This window comes from Montipora capricornis, chromosome 7 (assembly GCF_036669925.1).
Source record: "Montipora capricornis isolate CH-2021 chromosome 7, ASM3666992v2, whole genome shotgun sequence".
Taxonomy (NCBI): domain Eukaryota; kingdom Metazoa; phylum Cnidaria; class Anthozoa; order Scleractinia; family Acroporidae; genus Montipora; species Montipora capricornis.
In genome coordinates, this window is record NC_090889.1 from 21,326,783 (window position 1) to 21,341,782 (window position 15,000).

The 15,000-nt window shown below is 38.7% G+C and overlaps 1 protein-coding gene across 1 annotated transcript in view; it reads left to right on the forward strand.

Moving 5' to 3' along the window:
- The window catches only part of LOC138057415 (mannose-1-phosphate guanyltransferase beta-like), an 18,465-nt gene that overhangs the window by 577 nt on the left and 2,888 nt on the right, over nucleotides 1-15,000 (forward strand). The window contains exons 2-9 of the mRNA XM_068903442.1: nucleotides 2,034-2,114; nucleotides 2,493-2,541; nucleotides 3,756-3,898; nucleotides 4,626-4,784; nucleotides 6,056-6,134; nucleotides 7,436-7,563; nucleotides 11,863-11,941; nucleotides 12,376-12,479. Coding sequence (XP_068759543.1) covers nucleotides 2,034-2,114; nucleotides 2,493-2,541; nucleotides 3,756-3,898; nucleotides 4,626-4,784; nucleotides 6,056-6,134; nucleotides 7,436-7,563; nucleotides 11,863-11,941; nucleotides 12,376-12,479 — 822 coding nt within the window. The remainder of the gene's footprint in view (nucleotides 1-2,033; nucleotides 2,115-2,492; nucleotides 2,542-3,755; nucleotides 3,899-4,625; nucleotides 4,785-6,055; nucleotides 6,135-7,435; nucleotides 7,564-11,862; nucleotides 11,942-12,375; nucleotides 12,480-15,000) is intronic.

Below are 15,000 nucleotides of genomic sequence, written 5' to 3' on the forward strand. Positions count from 1 at the left end.
AATTAATGAGGTAAAAGAAAACATAATTTGAGGGAACCAATGCAATTAACTGCTAAACTTGAAAGGCAAAGAAAGTTAAACCCATACCCAAGGTTCTGGAAAATACTCTGCTAATAATAACAATTATAAGTTATTATTATTATTATTATTATTATTATTATTATTATTATTATTGTTATTATCATTATTATTAGGTTATCTCAGTGTGTGAATAAAATAGAAATTATGGGATTTGTTGGTATATTTTAAAACAATGTCTGAAAGGCCTAGTTGCCAAAAAGTAGCATTGCGGAGCAAAATAATTGTCTCAGATTTGTTTGAAGTCTGAGCATAACTGGGCTAGTATCTCAAAGACATTTTGCCCTGAAATTTCTGGCGAGTAGGTCTTTCAGTTGTTGTTCTTTCAAAATATCCCAACAAACCCATGATTTCACAAATTAATTTTTTTATGATGACACACTTTAGGACTCTATTAGCGGCAGGTACAAAACACAGGTCACAGGACACAGGGCACAGGTCATTGTTTTACCAATACAGAAAGTATCCTAAACATTCATAAGAGCTAACCTTAAGCCTAAAAACGTTTGTTTAGGCCTAATTACGGTAGGCCTAAGGTTAGCTTTTATGAATGTTTAGGATACATTTGGTATTAGTAAAACAATGACCTGTGACCTGTGACCTGTGTTTTGTACCTGCCTCTCTATTAGCATTATAGTCTAAGACGTGACCAGGGGTAAAAATTCTGATCAACAACACAGCTCCCGAAAAGTTACATGAACTCATAGTGGGTTTTAAGTAGCGACCAAGGACAAGGAAATGGATGCAAGCGACATCGCTCCAGAGATCGGCTGGGATCTCATTTTAATCATCAGAGAAAATAAGATCAATCCTTGAAACACTTTTGCCAGTACATAATTTCAAGTGGTTAAAACCTTCGATTTAGCCAAATTTTATCAAGATTAATCCTTTTGATTTATTCATTAACCTCGATGTGCTGACTGCATGATTTTTTGGCACTGTGATAATTGGATTATGTGCTTTAGTAATGTTAAAAATACACTTAGTTTACGAGAGAAATTGCTGAACAGCAGGACATTTTCTGGTGATATTTTTCTTTCGTCACCTATCTATTTTTTTCACCATAATGCACACTGTTTCTTCCAAAATCATAAATGGTTTGATTTTGAGCCGAGGAGTCACTTCATGATAACGTTAAGTGTGTATGATTGTCCAGGTGAGTGTTGTCTTTGGAAGGACCATTTAGGATACATTGAAGTAATAATTATTTAAAAAACGAGCAGCAGTGTTTTATCGGGGTTTAAAAACATGAGGCATAGCCGAGTGTTTTTAGACCTGATAAAACATGTGCTGCAAGTTTTTTGAACGGCTTAAAAAACATTCCACAAAGAGCGTGTCCCTCTGGACTCAAAACAATGGTTCAAATTTTGAGAGGTGAATATTAGCATACAATGAAAACAAGCTATGCCTTATTAGTATTCCTTATATAAAGAATACTAACGAGGAGTGCTGTATCAGGATATAAAGCTCATAAACGTGACGTTTCATCGGTGTTTTGATAGGCTGTTAGGCTCATGAATTATTAATGAGTTTTAAATAACATTTTAACAACCAGAGGGGAGTAATAATAATGTCTCTGAAGAGGTCCTCTAAGCCATACATGTACCTATAACTCAGATTCTAAAAGGTATTGACCCATTGACCCCTAGGATTGGGACTTAATCAATAGATTTTACTCTGTCTAACGACAATTTTACTCTGATTTCAAAGTGGGGACTGTGGTTCAGGAGTCAATGGGTTAATATTATTGTATTGTTTTGGTTCCAATTCAGCATATTAATAGTAACTTTTTATAATTGTTATTGCGTGGAAGAGATGACGACACCAGTTTATAACTCAACATTTAATGTCTTTAACTCCTGTTCTTCTCGCTCTACATACCATAATACTGTAGACTCGGGTCCAATCTCCCAAAAATAATCATGTGCTTTTCTTGTTCATACATGTACGTGTAGGTTGGAGTAAAGCACATCATTCTTGCTGTTAGTTATCGGGCAGAGATGTTGGAAAATGAAATGAAACAGCAACAGGAGAGGGTGAGAAATACTTATTATAATAACTATAATAAAAATAATTATTATTGATTTTGGACTTTTGGAGATTTATTTTGAATCTCTCCTTCCATTATTGCCTTACCCCAAGTCTTTTGCAATCACAATGCTTGAGCTCTTTCTTCGCATGGCAACAATAGGCCAGTTTCGTATTCTAACGGTTGGACTGGATCTAGGCTAAGCATGAAATGGTCAGGCTAATGCGGGCAAATTAATTTGCATTTCCATTCCATGCTAGATCCAGTCCAGCCGTGAGAATTCGAAAATGGTCTATTGTTAGTCAAGAGTGGCCAGAGTTGATATGATTTTCTTTTCAGTACTTTTTATGGTTGTGTCCTAAATTTGTTAATTTTGCCTTGACAGTTAGGAGTCATTATCACAATTTCTCATGAAAAGGAGCCTTTAGGCACAGGTAAGTTAAGATGTTATTTTGAAACTCCACAGTGGATGTTTGTTTAGATCTGTTCCTCTTTTCAATTGAGCGATATGTAATGAGTAATGCTCGAATAGAGAGGACTGAGGGCTGTGGACTCTAATAAAGTTATTTAATTATTATTATTATTATTATTATTATTATTATTATTATTATTATCGTTCAAATTTCTCAGCTTTGATGTTAACTGGTCATTGTTCAATTGAGGACAAGCTATTACCTGTAGCCTCAGGCCTCAAGAACTTTTCGCAAAACTCTTGCAGTTCCAAGCAATGCCGCTTTCTGCAGAAATTCCATTTTTACAGTCACTTGTATTTGCTGAAGACTCCTTTGTAAGTTCGTCATCACCATACCCAAATCTCCAACCAGTATTTGCGTTAGTAACATTTACACGCCATAAATGAAAAACTTCGCTTGAATTTTCTTAAATCCTGGTTTTTTTCCAACTTTTCCTCTTCTTTTTCCTTGATGCGGGCATCCCCGGGTACCGCTATGTCAATTATATGGCACTGTCCTTGCTGCTTATCCAAAAACACTGTGTCAGTCCGAGGATGCTTAATGACGTGGTCACTTTGGATGGTGAAGTCCCACTGCAGCTTTCCCTCATCAGACTCCACAACTCTCTCTGGGACGTGTTATTTATGTTGTTGTTGTTGTTGTTGTTGTTGTTATTATTATTATTATTTACATGTAGTAGGTTTTTTGGGTGTGTTGTCTGGTCAGATGGAGGGTTTTTTGAAAAATCTTGGGGTTCCAGATGTGTTGGGAGGATTTCAGGTTTCTGCGGCCATTGGGATCAGAAGATGCTTACTAATAGTCACCAAGTCCCAGCACTAGGTCGAGGCTAAGCAGTGTTTACACCTGCATAGTTTAAATACCATCTCCTTGCAAGTTGTTCTGACCACAAATAGTCAAGAATCGAGTTATTGCCAGACTATTAGCCTTGTAAATTAAAGCCCTGGTAATGGACAATTAAAATTAATTTTGGTACTGTAGTTTATGAAAAAAGTTGTTTTCCTGTTTGAATTGAACACAGTAAATTGTTGTTGCCTGGTATTATAGAGTGCAACTACATAGCAAAGCTTTCAGTTCTGAGTTTTTGTAGCTCTTATTGGCATCTCGGTCTATTTATTTATTTATTTATTTATTTATCTATTTATTTATTCATTGATTCATTTATTTTTCCATTGCAGCTGGTCCCCTGGCTCTGGCCAGAGACCATTTAACAGTCGATGATGAACCCTTCTTTGTGTTGAATAGTGATGTTGTGTGTGCTTTCCCATTCAAAGAAATGGCTGAATTCCACAAAAATCATGGAATGGAAGGCACTATAGTTGTAAGTTCAAGTATTTTGTTTTGGCATTTGCTTCCAAAAATGAAATTTTCAATCCACTTAAATAAACAATAGAGATTTGTATTGTTTTGAAAGAAATGTTAGAGCGGGCTATAGACAAAAGGGAAAAATAACCCTCCCGGTTATCTGTGCACTTTGATGAGAGCTTTCAAGAGTCGATAAGAGTAGCCGAGAGTGAATGAGAGTTCTGGCCAAACGAGAGCGATTATCACAGCTTCTCTCTTACCGAATGTATGTATGGGTTTTGGTGTCATATATTCCAATGCTGCAATGGACATGTACCCATTCTCGGTGGGAAACGGCAGTTCTCTGACTAACAAGAAATTCCAGCTGCAGGCTGTTAACAGCCATTAAATAAAAGGACGGTCATATATTTTTTTTCTGGTACAGTAATTTTATTCCTTTAATCGGTGACAAACTTGGTGAGAATTTTTTTAGTTTCTTGTCTATATGTAGAAAAAGGTTTCTTTTTTTGTGAAGTAAAACAATGTTGATACACCAATGGGCTATAGAGTGCTTTCACTCTCACATGATCAGTAACCTTGTTATTCCACCGAAACATCATTATCCTTCTTTTCAAGTTATGGTCAAAACGTTTGAAAAAAATTAATAGGGAAAGTCTCAACTATCGATCCTTGTCCAGGAATATAGCCCTTGTATTGACAGAAACTGAAACGTTCCACTAATATTTGGTTTTGTTTCAAAACAGGTAACAAAAGTCGAAGAACCTTCCAAGTATGGGGTTGTAGTGTACGATTCAAAATCGGGTCGCATTGATAAGTTTGTGGAAAAACCTCAAGTCTACGTATCCAATAAAATTAACGCAGGGCTCTATATATTCAGCCCTAAGGTGCTTCAACGAATCCAGGTGAGTTCAGTGATGGTTTGAAATTAAGAGTGGCACATTATTTCTAAGGGAATATTTAACAATTATTCCTCGAGCCCGAATGGGCTCTGAGTCAATAGCCCATGAGGGCGAGAGGAATAATTGTTTTAGTAAAATCCAAGTAGTTGGTCAAAAAAATATCGGGACAAAACATCTTTCCCTAGTTAAAGCTAGACTTTAATTGTTGTTTTGGTTTTCAAAGCCGGCGCTTTTCGCTACTAGTGGGCTATAACAAATAGCCTACTAGTTGCTCAACCAATCAGAACGCAGCATTGATAATAGACCACTAGTTGGATTTTACTAAAATATATTATTTAGGACTTACTCCACGTGTAAACTGAACGAAAAAGCATTTTTGTCAACTCTGCTCCGGAGAGCAGAATTAGCCTTAGCGCAAGCTCTCGATCTATGTCTTGGATCGCGGGATGTCACACGTAAGCGACGAGCGACTCGCGCCTCGCCGCTCGCTCGCTCGCTCGCACGTGACATTTCGCGACCTTTGAGATGGCGAGTTTCCCCGCAGTATCACACATAGTACGTTAATGTGGTTTACACGACAGAATACACTTGCACATATTGAAGGCGGCCAACAGTAGACAGCTGCTTGCTTTGGGAAATTTTCTCGATAAGATTATCGGTTTTTGGCAAAACGCAAATTTCGGTCTAACGTGTGCAGTTTGCCCTAAACGCGATGCTAAATTTTAGGATAAAAAGAAGCAGAAATTAGATATACGAAGGATTCCGGAAGCAAAGTGGTGCAACTGTTTCTGGTAACAAAGAAGAGCATTAATATGTGTGTTTTTATCACGTCGCGCGCACGTGTTAAGCAGCTGTCTGCAAAGTCGTATTCAGCCTATTCCGCGTTTTCGATGTCAGTTTTCCACGGCAAGATCATTACTTTATCGGAATACTTGTTCTTTTGGGAAACCTTCTTGCTGTTATTCTGTCATTTCTAAGCCACATTTCAAATACGGAACAATTTTGGAATAATCACTCAGTTAAGATGCGTGCACTTGTACTAGGAACGCTAGCTTGTACTGTCGTATCTCTTGGCTATTATGGCATCTCCTTCATGTTTACTGAAACAAAGTATAGTCCTTTCATTACATACATGCTTCAGTGTTATTTGTCTCTCAAGAGGCCGGTCGCAAACAACTACTAATAAACACAACAGTCTCACGGGGAAAAGAGATGGATTAAAAAAAGGGGTTTTTTTTCTTTAATTTTAATGCAATCCTTTTCTTGTTATACAGCTGAAGCCGACGTCAATAGAAAAAGAGATCTTTCCAAAGATGGCTCAAGATGACAACTTATTTGCATTTGATCTTTCAGGTGACGGTTGCTTTTTGTTTGATTCCAGTTAACGTTTTTCTTTTCAATTGTCTACTGAATACGCGAGCCAGGCAAATGAGCCAAGCAGAATAGCCCTTATCGGAGTTATCAACGGTTTTGCCACATAAACGAGGTTAAGGGGTCATTTTGTATCGAATTGACCCTTTAAAAGCCTCTTTTGCATGTAGTTTTAAACAAAAGGAAATGTGCCTGCAGGCTCAACTCCAATAAGGTCTATCCAGTAGGCTCTTAAGGCGGGAAAATGCAAATAGGGAGCTTAAGATCTACGACGGCGACGTCGACGAAAACGTCACCTCAAAATAGAATTATGCTCTAGTAAAAGTTTTTCGCGATTATTCCATCTTGTTCACGTCGTACAGTGTGGGCGAAGTATCCTAAAAATAAATTGGTACGAGCGGTTTCAGACTGAAAATAGAGAATGAAAGATTCTCTGTTGCATGCTAACGTTGTCGTCAAAACCTAAAATTTAGTGATTTCACGTCGTCGTCACGCAGAGAACCGCAAAAATATGAGCTAAAATCCGTGCCGCACGGGCAGCAGGATTATTTGTGCTCTTTTTAACCAATGATATCATTGTTTTCTGGCATTTTCGTTGACGTCGTCGTCGTCGTCGTCGTAGATCTTAAGCTCCCTAATGACTGGTGGCACAAGACGCGATTTTTGCGCGAACGAAATTTTTGACCAATCATAGAGAAGAACTCACCGAAGAAAAGTAATGGTTTGGCCAATCACAATAGAGGCCAAGGATCAAATGAAACAATTGAAGTAACGGTAAACGCGTGCTGACTAAACTAACGCGGGAAAATGTGTGAGGCTCGTCTCAAAACTGGGGCGCGTTTCTCGAAGGTCCCGAAACATCACGGGTCATTTTCGAGGGTTGCATTTCTGTTTGTATCTCATGAACGGAGAGGATTTAAGTCGTCCAGTCGTACCTTGAAAACATGTTCAAAAGATAGGCTTTCCAAAACAAGCGGTTGGCAGTTTCACAAACGGCTTTTCGCTCCCGAGCTTTTCCGATTAACGGCAATCCCAGATTAAAAATTAAGCAAGGAGTTTATTGCTCTACTCCCAAATGCTGTTCAACGCTGATAATACACTCTGCAAAGCTTCGCATTAGAAGAAGTCAATCTTGAAAAACAAGAATAAGCAAAAGAAACTTTCACCAAATAGTTGAAAAAATGAAACAAAAGTTTACACTAATCCTGGATTAAGTTAACCGGCTTTCGAACAATATTGGGGAATCGAAGAAAAACACGGAACGTCTTGTTGCCACATTTCAGGATTTTGGATGGACGTGGGTCAGCCAAAGGACTTCTTGACAGGCATGGTGCTGTATCTTCACCATCTTAGAGAAAAACATCCATCTCTTTTACATGAGGGATCCGGAATCATTGGCAATGTTTTGGTGGTAGGTTGGATCATAGCATCTCATATCATATATCATATCATATCATATCTTTATTTACCCTAGCTCGGATTTTTAGAGTAGCTTGGAGTTGCTAATATCTCCGAGCATTTACCCTCCAAACTATGATACATCACAGAAGACAGACCACAACACCGGGAACTACATGCCCTACTCTTTACGACAAGTGTGCGGGTTCTTTTACGTCCCACAGGATTATGAACATTGAAGGGTTGTGAGACGGGACCTCCGGCTTATCGTCCTTATCCGAGAAGACTTGAGACTCTAACCACTTTCTCCTCAATTATTTAAAGACCCTGAGTGTTGGTCCGGCGGGAGTTGAACTCACGACCTCCCGCGTGACAGCCCGGTGCTCAACCAACTGAGCCACCGGTGCCACCCATGTTATAAGCAACAACAAAAAAACTCCATCACTTTAAAGCTATACCTTAGAGCTATTGTAAGCCTTTCGCGACTCCTCCGTCTTGATCTCTGATTTCTTCGTTGATTCACCCTCGATCCAATTTTCTATTCAATTCAATGTTGACTTTGCTATTATCATGCAAATTAGCTTTACACTTCTGAGGGGGCAAACAACACAAGTTCGAGAGCTTATAACGAACATCTTAGCCACACAGATGATTTTTCTCACGTTCATTGAATGTTTCTCACCTAAGTAGTCAAATAGAATTATTACAAAAGTTACTTCGATATTTTTTTTTTAATGAAAATTGAGGAGATAACGAAGTAGAAAGTCAAAATCAATCAACGATAAAAAATTATTATAAAAGGTACTTAATTCTAAATTCTGAAATGTACTTTTAGCAATGTTATTTCAATATTTCGACAAGCCGATTTTCCGCAATTTGCCTTTTTTCCAATGTTTGCCCCCCTCCCAGCATAACACATGGCTAATTTGCATGACAATTTAAAAACGAACATGGCGGCTATCGTGAATAATTATAAGGTCTATTAATTGATTCGGACAACGGAGAACAAAATGGCCGCTACCGCGTTTCGCAAAGTAGCAAAGGCTTTCTAGTTGGCCTCGGCCAAAGTAAAATAAAATAATAGTAGGACTTAATTTTTAAGTAAATGAAACCTACTTTGGGATAGGAACAAGCTATTCTGGTAGTAAGAATCAAAAACAGATCTAGAAATGCATAAGGTGGCAACAATAGAGTAACAGCAGAAATCTAGAAGAGTTGTATAGCAATTATGGCTTTACCTTTTTTCATAACAAACACAGTGCTATTTGGTTCTGCTGTGGAATATTAGTGTTTCGGGTGTTGTCAAGAAGAATACTTGTCAAATTTGACCAAGAAGGTAGATTAAAGTGTAACAAAATACACCCTCCTGAGGTCTAGACTTCAGTGATATTCTCTCTGTAAACTTCAATTAGTGAGAATGAAAATGCCATTTTTGTTGAACAATGCGCAAAATATAAGAAAAAGGGCTTATTTTGCGGAAATATAGGCACTTAGGAAAAGCAAAATTGTTTGGAACGCGCTGTATCGAGAGTTTTCACTCGCGCGATCAGCAACCTTGTTTTACCACCGAAACAAAAGAAAACGTTTGCATGTTAATAGAGTTCAATTCCCGGAGGAATAGTTGGGTACACCAACATGGCCGCCGTGACTTCATTTGAAACACTTAAAATTTTAATGAGATGCACCGCAATCTGATTGGCTAATGAAAATGGAGTTCGCCATTATCACGTGCACACTTTAGTAGGAGGATTTTGATTGGTGTAGAAGTTGGGGTAAAGTCCAAAAATTCAAGATGGCGTCGTGGTACAAACGGTCTAAAAAAAAAAGACAGTGGACGATTTATTGTTGTATGCTCACGTTGTCACTAAAGCAGAGCATAAGCAACGACGACGGCGACGGCAACAAGAACGTCATCTCAAAATATAAATTCGCGTTATTGTAATCACTTCGTGACTATTCCAAGCTTTTTAAACATGACAAGGGTGTGGTAGTTCCTCAAAAATGACACTCGTCTGAACAGCACTTAATTTAGGGGAGAAAATTACAATTTATCCTCAAGTGCTGTCGTTCTTCATAGCACCTCAAATTTGGCTATTTCACGTTGCTGTTTTGCTGACGACGGCAAAGAAATGGACAAAATTGAAAAAAGCACGTGCAGAGCGAGCAAAGCTATTGTTTTTGCCCACTAAATATGCAAATTTGTGACGTTCTCGGTGCGTCACCGATGTCGTTTAGACACACTTAGCTTGAGACGTTTAATTCGTCAGACGTTTAATGCGTCCACCGTATTTCCTGTGTTTATACTAGTCGACTAAGACGTCTAAGTCTGAGACGTTTTTTTTTTTTTTGTTTTTGTGTTTTTTTAATTTATTTAACATAACAGAAGTTTACATTGCACAAGATACATATATAAAAACAAGAAAAGAAAACGAATACAACTAATGATCTGACATGCACGAGAACTGAGTGATTAATCAAAGAGGGCGAATAAAGTAAATTAAATCATGTAAATTTCTCAACCTTGTATTTAAAATTAATCTTATTAACAAATTCAGATAAAATAATCGAGCTCTCTTTTAGCTTGTTTGAATAAATGTAATACACATCATGTATAAAAAAGTATAGTTAAACTTTCTCACAGCCTCATGCCCAGCAAGGCATTGCTTAAACAAGCCAAACATTATTTCCTTAGGTTCTGGATTGAAACTGGTATTGTTTGTGGCATTAAACCACCCCACCACTTGACGAGTAAAAGCCGAGGTAAATTGGCAGTCAAGGAAAGTGTGGTCTATGGAATCTGATTCACCGCAATACAAGCAGTCACTTTCACGTTTAATTCCAAATCTTTTCAATTCCTTTTTGGTCACTACAATTCGGTGAAGAAGTTTAAATTTAAATTCTCTTAACTTAGTTTCCTTACATGTTTTATATGACATCTTAAAACATTCTCCCCATGAGGCACTGTCAATTGGAAATATTTTACTCCAACGCTGTAAGCCAGCTGGAGTTGAGTTTAAATTTCAAGAGCCGATAAAAATCTCGACATTTTAATTTCTCTAAATTTAACACTATGTTCTCATCTAGCATAAAAGATGGGGCCCCTTGGACAAAACCCTCCACGCTCGTGTTATCCATCTCTCCCACTTTTTATGTTTATGTCTAAGTCTGAGACGTATTAGACGTCCTCTAGGACATTTTTTTGCAGGGTCAAAATTTTCCCGTGTTCACTTGTCGAGCGGTGGCGCGGCCTGCCTATAGACCGAATGCATAAATGGCGGCCAAAAAAATATTCTTTTGTTTATGTGCTAATTAGACTCACTAGACTCTCTCTCAAGCAACATTTCTTTTGTATTTTGTACATGTAAACGAGGCTAGTGAGTCTAATTAGCACATAAACAAAAGAATATTATTTTGGCTGCCATTTATGCATTCGGTCTATTGTACGGAGTTTAAGAGCTACGACGCGACGGTAACGTCATTTAAAATTGCAAGTTCAGGTTTATTAATCCTTTTCGTCATAATGTGTCTTTTTGTCTAACTTCTAAAAACTTGCGCAACTTTCCAGGAACTGAATTTGGAGGTGCAGTGTTGAGGCTACGACAGAAAAATTCAAATTCGCTGCCTTGAGTTCACGCTCTCGGTAAAACTTGAGAATTGGTCAGTTCACATCGCAGATTTGCCGAAACGTGAAAGGAATGTACAAAAATGAAAAATGCACGTGCAGAGCGTGCAAAGCTATCGTTTTTGCTCATTAATATGCAAAATTTGTGACCTTTTCGTTGCCGTCTCGTCGTAGATCTTAAACTCCTATTATTATACATTGGTGTCACCAGCTCGATTTTGATTGGCTTTAAGCACGCAGCTAATTCTTACTTGCTCTGTTTCTCTTACGTCATACCTACAAACAATAGATTTTATATATGTAGAATTGACGTCATACCTACAGACAATAGTTTCATGCATGCAGAAGTGACGTCACCTAACACACCAACCAGCAGTTTGATCAGTTTTGTCATGGCGGAGCTCAGCTCAGGAATATGCATAATAAAACAATTATTGAATTCGGTTTTCGCATGTTAGCGATAATTATCAAGGCCTCAGTTTGTGTTATCCGCCTCAGCCTTCGGCTTCAGCAGATAACACAAACTTTGGCCTTGATAATTATCGCTAACATGCTCAACCTCATCCAATAATTGTTAATTGTTTTGTGGCGTTCCCGTTGGCGTTGACGTCTTCAGTCATGGTTCAAACTCCCCGATGAAACAGGTGACTCAGCGACAACAAGTTGTAATGCTTTTAATTTTTGTTTCAGGACCCAACGGCAAGAATAGGAGAAAATTGTCGAATAGGACCGAATGTTGTTATAGGTGCAAATGCTGTTATTCAAGACGGTAAGTCCGTCAACTGAACCTTTTAACCCTTTGACTCTCAGGAGTGATCGGCATGTAAATTCTCCTCACAATTTCAATGAAATGCACGAGAGGAGAATATTAGCATACAAGAAAAGCAAGCTATGCCTTATTAGTATTCTTTATACAATGAATACTAACCAGATTGTTTTATCAGGATTTCTGTCATAACCAAATCAATGGTCGCGCTCTGATTGGTCAATCAGCTATGGTTTATTGTGCCAGTAAACTCATGGAAAAATCGGGCGTCTTCTAAATTATTATATAAAAGCAATAGACCACAGGTTTCTATGGGTCATAGGCACGATGAACCACTTGGAATGTTGGAAGAACACTCGAAGAATTCGAAATGCGGAGTAAAAACAATTGTTTTGCTTTGGCGCTAATTATTGTTCTCTTAATTTCTTTTCCTTCAGGAGCATGTCTTTCTCGTTGTACAATTCTTCAAGAAGCAATCGTTAGGTCACATTCGTGGATCCACTCTGCAATTATTGGTTGGAAGTCAGTTGTAGGGCAATGGGTAGGTTGAGATTTCATTAACTAATACGGGGCGCTTTCAATTTGAATGGATTTCTTGTTAAGAAGAACAGCCAAGAGGAACAGAACAATTTCCTTCAATCTAAAACTGAACGGAGTTTTTTGCACGGAGAAGCTTTTTTCTTTTTTTTAAGAGACTGGGTACTAGCGACCCTCGGCCAAGAACCGCGCCTTTAATTCGGCAAGGAGCATGGCACTAGTGGGACGCAACCGATGGTACAAGATTTTCCCATCATTTCGGCAGTAACGAGAAAAGAGGAATTTCACTTAAGGTATTCGTTTTTTCCAAAAGCTTTCCAATGGAAAGTCCGTTCCATTTGATTTACCAATGGAACAACAGGGTTTTTCGTACAAGAGGAAAGCGTCCCATAGTAATTGAACAGAATATCTTACACAGTAAGCACTCGCTCGCATTGCTCCAAAGGCCGTGCGGGATTTTCACTCCAATGCTCCACTCAGCATCCAGTTGTTGTGACTAAAATGGATCCACTGCAGTCTAACCTGCGATCAGGCTCATTTTTAGAATCGCTCGTATGTTCTCTTGGGTAAAACTTGGCTCCACAGTATCGAGCGGTTTTCAATCGAGTGTCGAAAGTAATTAGCGAATTGCTTTGGTTTATGATTACTTTACTCAGTGATTGGTTCAAAGTTCTCGCGCCACTTTTTTCATCCAATCAGAAGTGAAACCAAAACCGATCGTGGCTCGCGCGTGCACATTTTCCCGCGCTTTGTGTCGGCTACGTTTAATTACTTCGAGTTTTGATTGGTTTCACCGGGTTGTCTCCGTCCTTTTTGATTGGCCAAAGTAAAACTAAAATAGAGTGTGATCGCAGGTTACCACAGTCTGGTGTGACGAAACAAGGCAATGCAAGGGTCAAACACGACGAAAACCGATCGCTCCCTGCGCTCTAGTATTAATGAACTGTAGGAAGTATAAACATTAACACTTGAGACTGCAATGCCGTGTAACGATCTATGCATTACGTTGGATCAACACAAATAGTGATAAGCATAAACACTCCACTGCTCGGACAGATCAAACAACGTTCTCTTCAAAATGGAACCACGCTCTACCAAGCCTAGCATGATCAGCGCTCAAACTAGAAAGCAGACGCAGACAGCTGTTTCGGGCTCGTCAGTGCGCCGTAGCTAAAACACAATAGGGAACTCGAGGACGTTCGCGCTAATTGTTTGTGCGCAACGTAACTGCGAAGGTAACGCGACTGTAATATGTCACGCATGCATTACTTCGAGCATTAGTGAAACCTTTGCAGAAACCGTGGACGATAAGTCTTGCACAGCGTTCGATAAGAGAAGATCGTGATCAGTCAAAATTGATTAAAAATATTTAGGAAAGTTAAGTAGACTACTGCACGACTGATGTTCGCGTTGTTTTATCAGTCGTGCACTAGTCTACTTGACTTTCATAAATATTTTTCAAGCATTAGTTAAAATAACATGGCGACAAATACGCTGGGGGAAAAAATTCCAGGCCGGCAAAAGAATGGCACATTTATTTCCGAATCATCATGAAACGTTAAAGAGAAGTGAGCGGGAGGATGGGAAAGCTCTCTAAAAGGTAGCTGCTGATCGAGTAGTGGCTGAAAGTTTCGAAAACTCGAGGACGAACCGTTGCGTAAATTTAATGGGGCTGTTTTTTTTTAAATGTTTTTATAACCCTAAGAACTTAAGTTCAAAATGAATGCATGTTTTTGGAGTTCTTTTCTTTTACTTTCGTGAAAATAGAGCAGTATTTTCGTCCTCGTCCGCTTGAATAGTGCGGACCTGCGTGGAAACAACCAGCGATTAAATTTCACAAAAACCACACTCCAGAAGACATGCATGACGGCAATGGAGAAATATTACACAAAACACTAACCAAATGAAGATGACGACTGCTTAAAACTTCGTTGCTGTGCTCGAGAAAGCTTTGTTTTGGGGTAAAAACCTTTCATCCCTTCAACGATCGATCCTCTCTTGGGTTCCAGTCCTTCCCCGACAGGTCACGCAAAACCGTGACAAACGAAGTTTTCCAAGAGCTTCGTAAAATCACATCGATTTTACTCCCTTGGATCATCGGTGACCCCTATTTTTTAAATCATGAATCACGTACTCTACTTACTATCTACAAAATATGATAAAATGAAAAAAATCTCACCGTAAGAAGTTATCTTTTTTTTAAATTTTCTTTCCTCGTGCCATCGAATTCCGGTAGTGGTTGCAACGGATAGAAGTTACGAAAACGCTCGTCCAGGATGAACTCTACTGTTTGCGACATCCCTAGCGGCATGAAATTATCTTAAAATCCCACCCCTAAAAACCTATGCACGGAAACCTTCACTCTAACAGTTTATTTTTAGGATTTTCGATGGATGAGCAGATGAGGCTACCTTTCGTTATTATGACCGATTTATCGAAATTAAGGCATTTTCCACTGCCATTTTCTCCGAAACAAAGTCGGTGACCCCCAATTTTTTTTATATTTTTGGAGTAAGTACTTTATG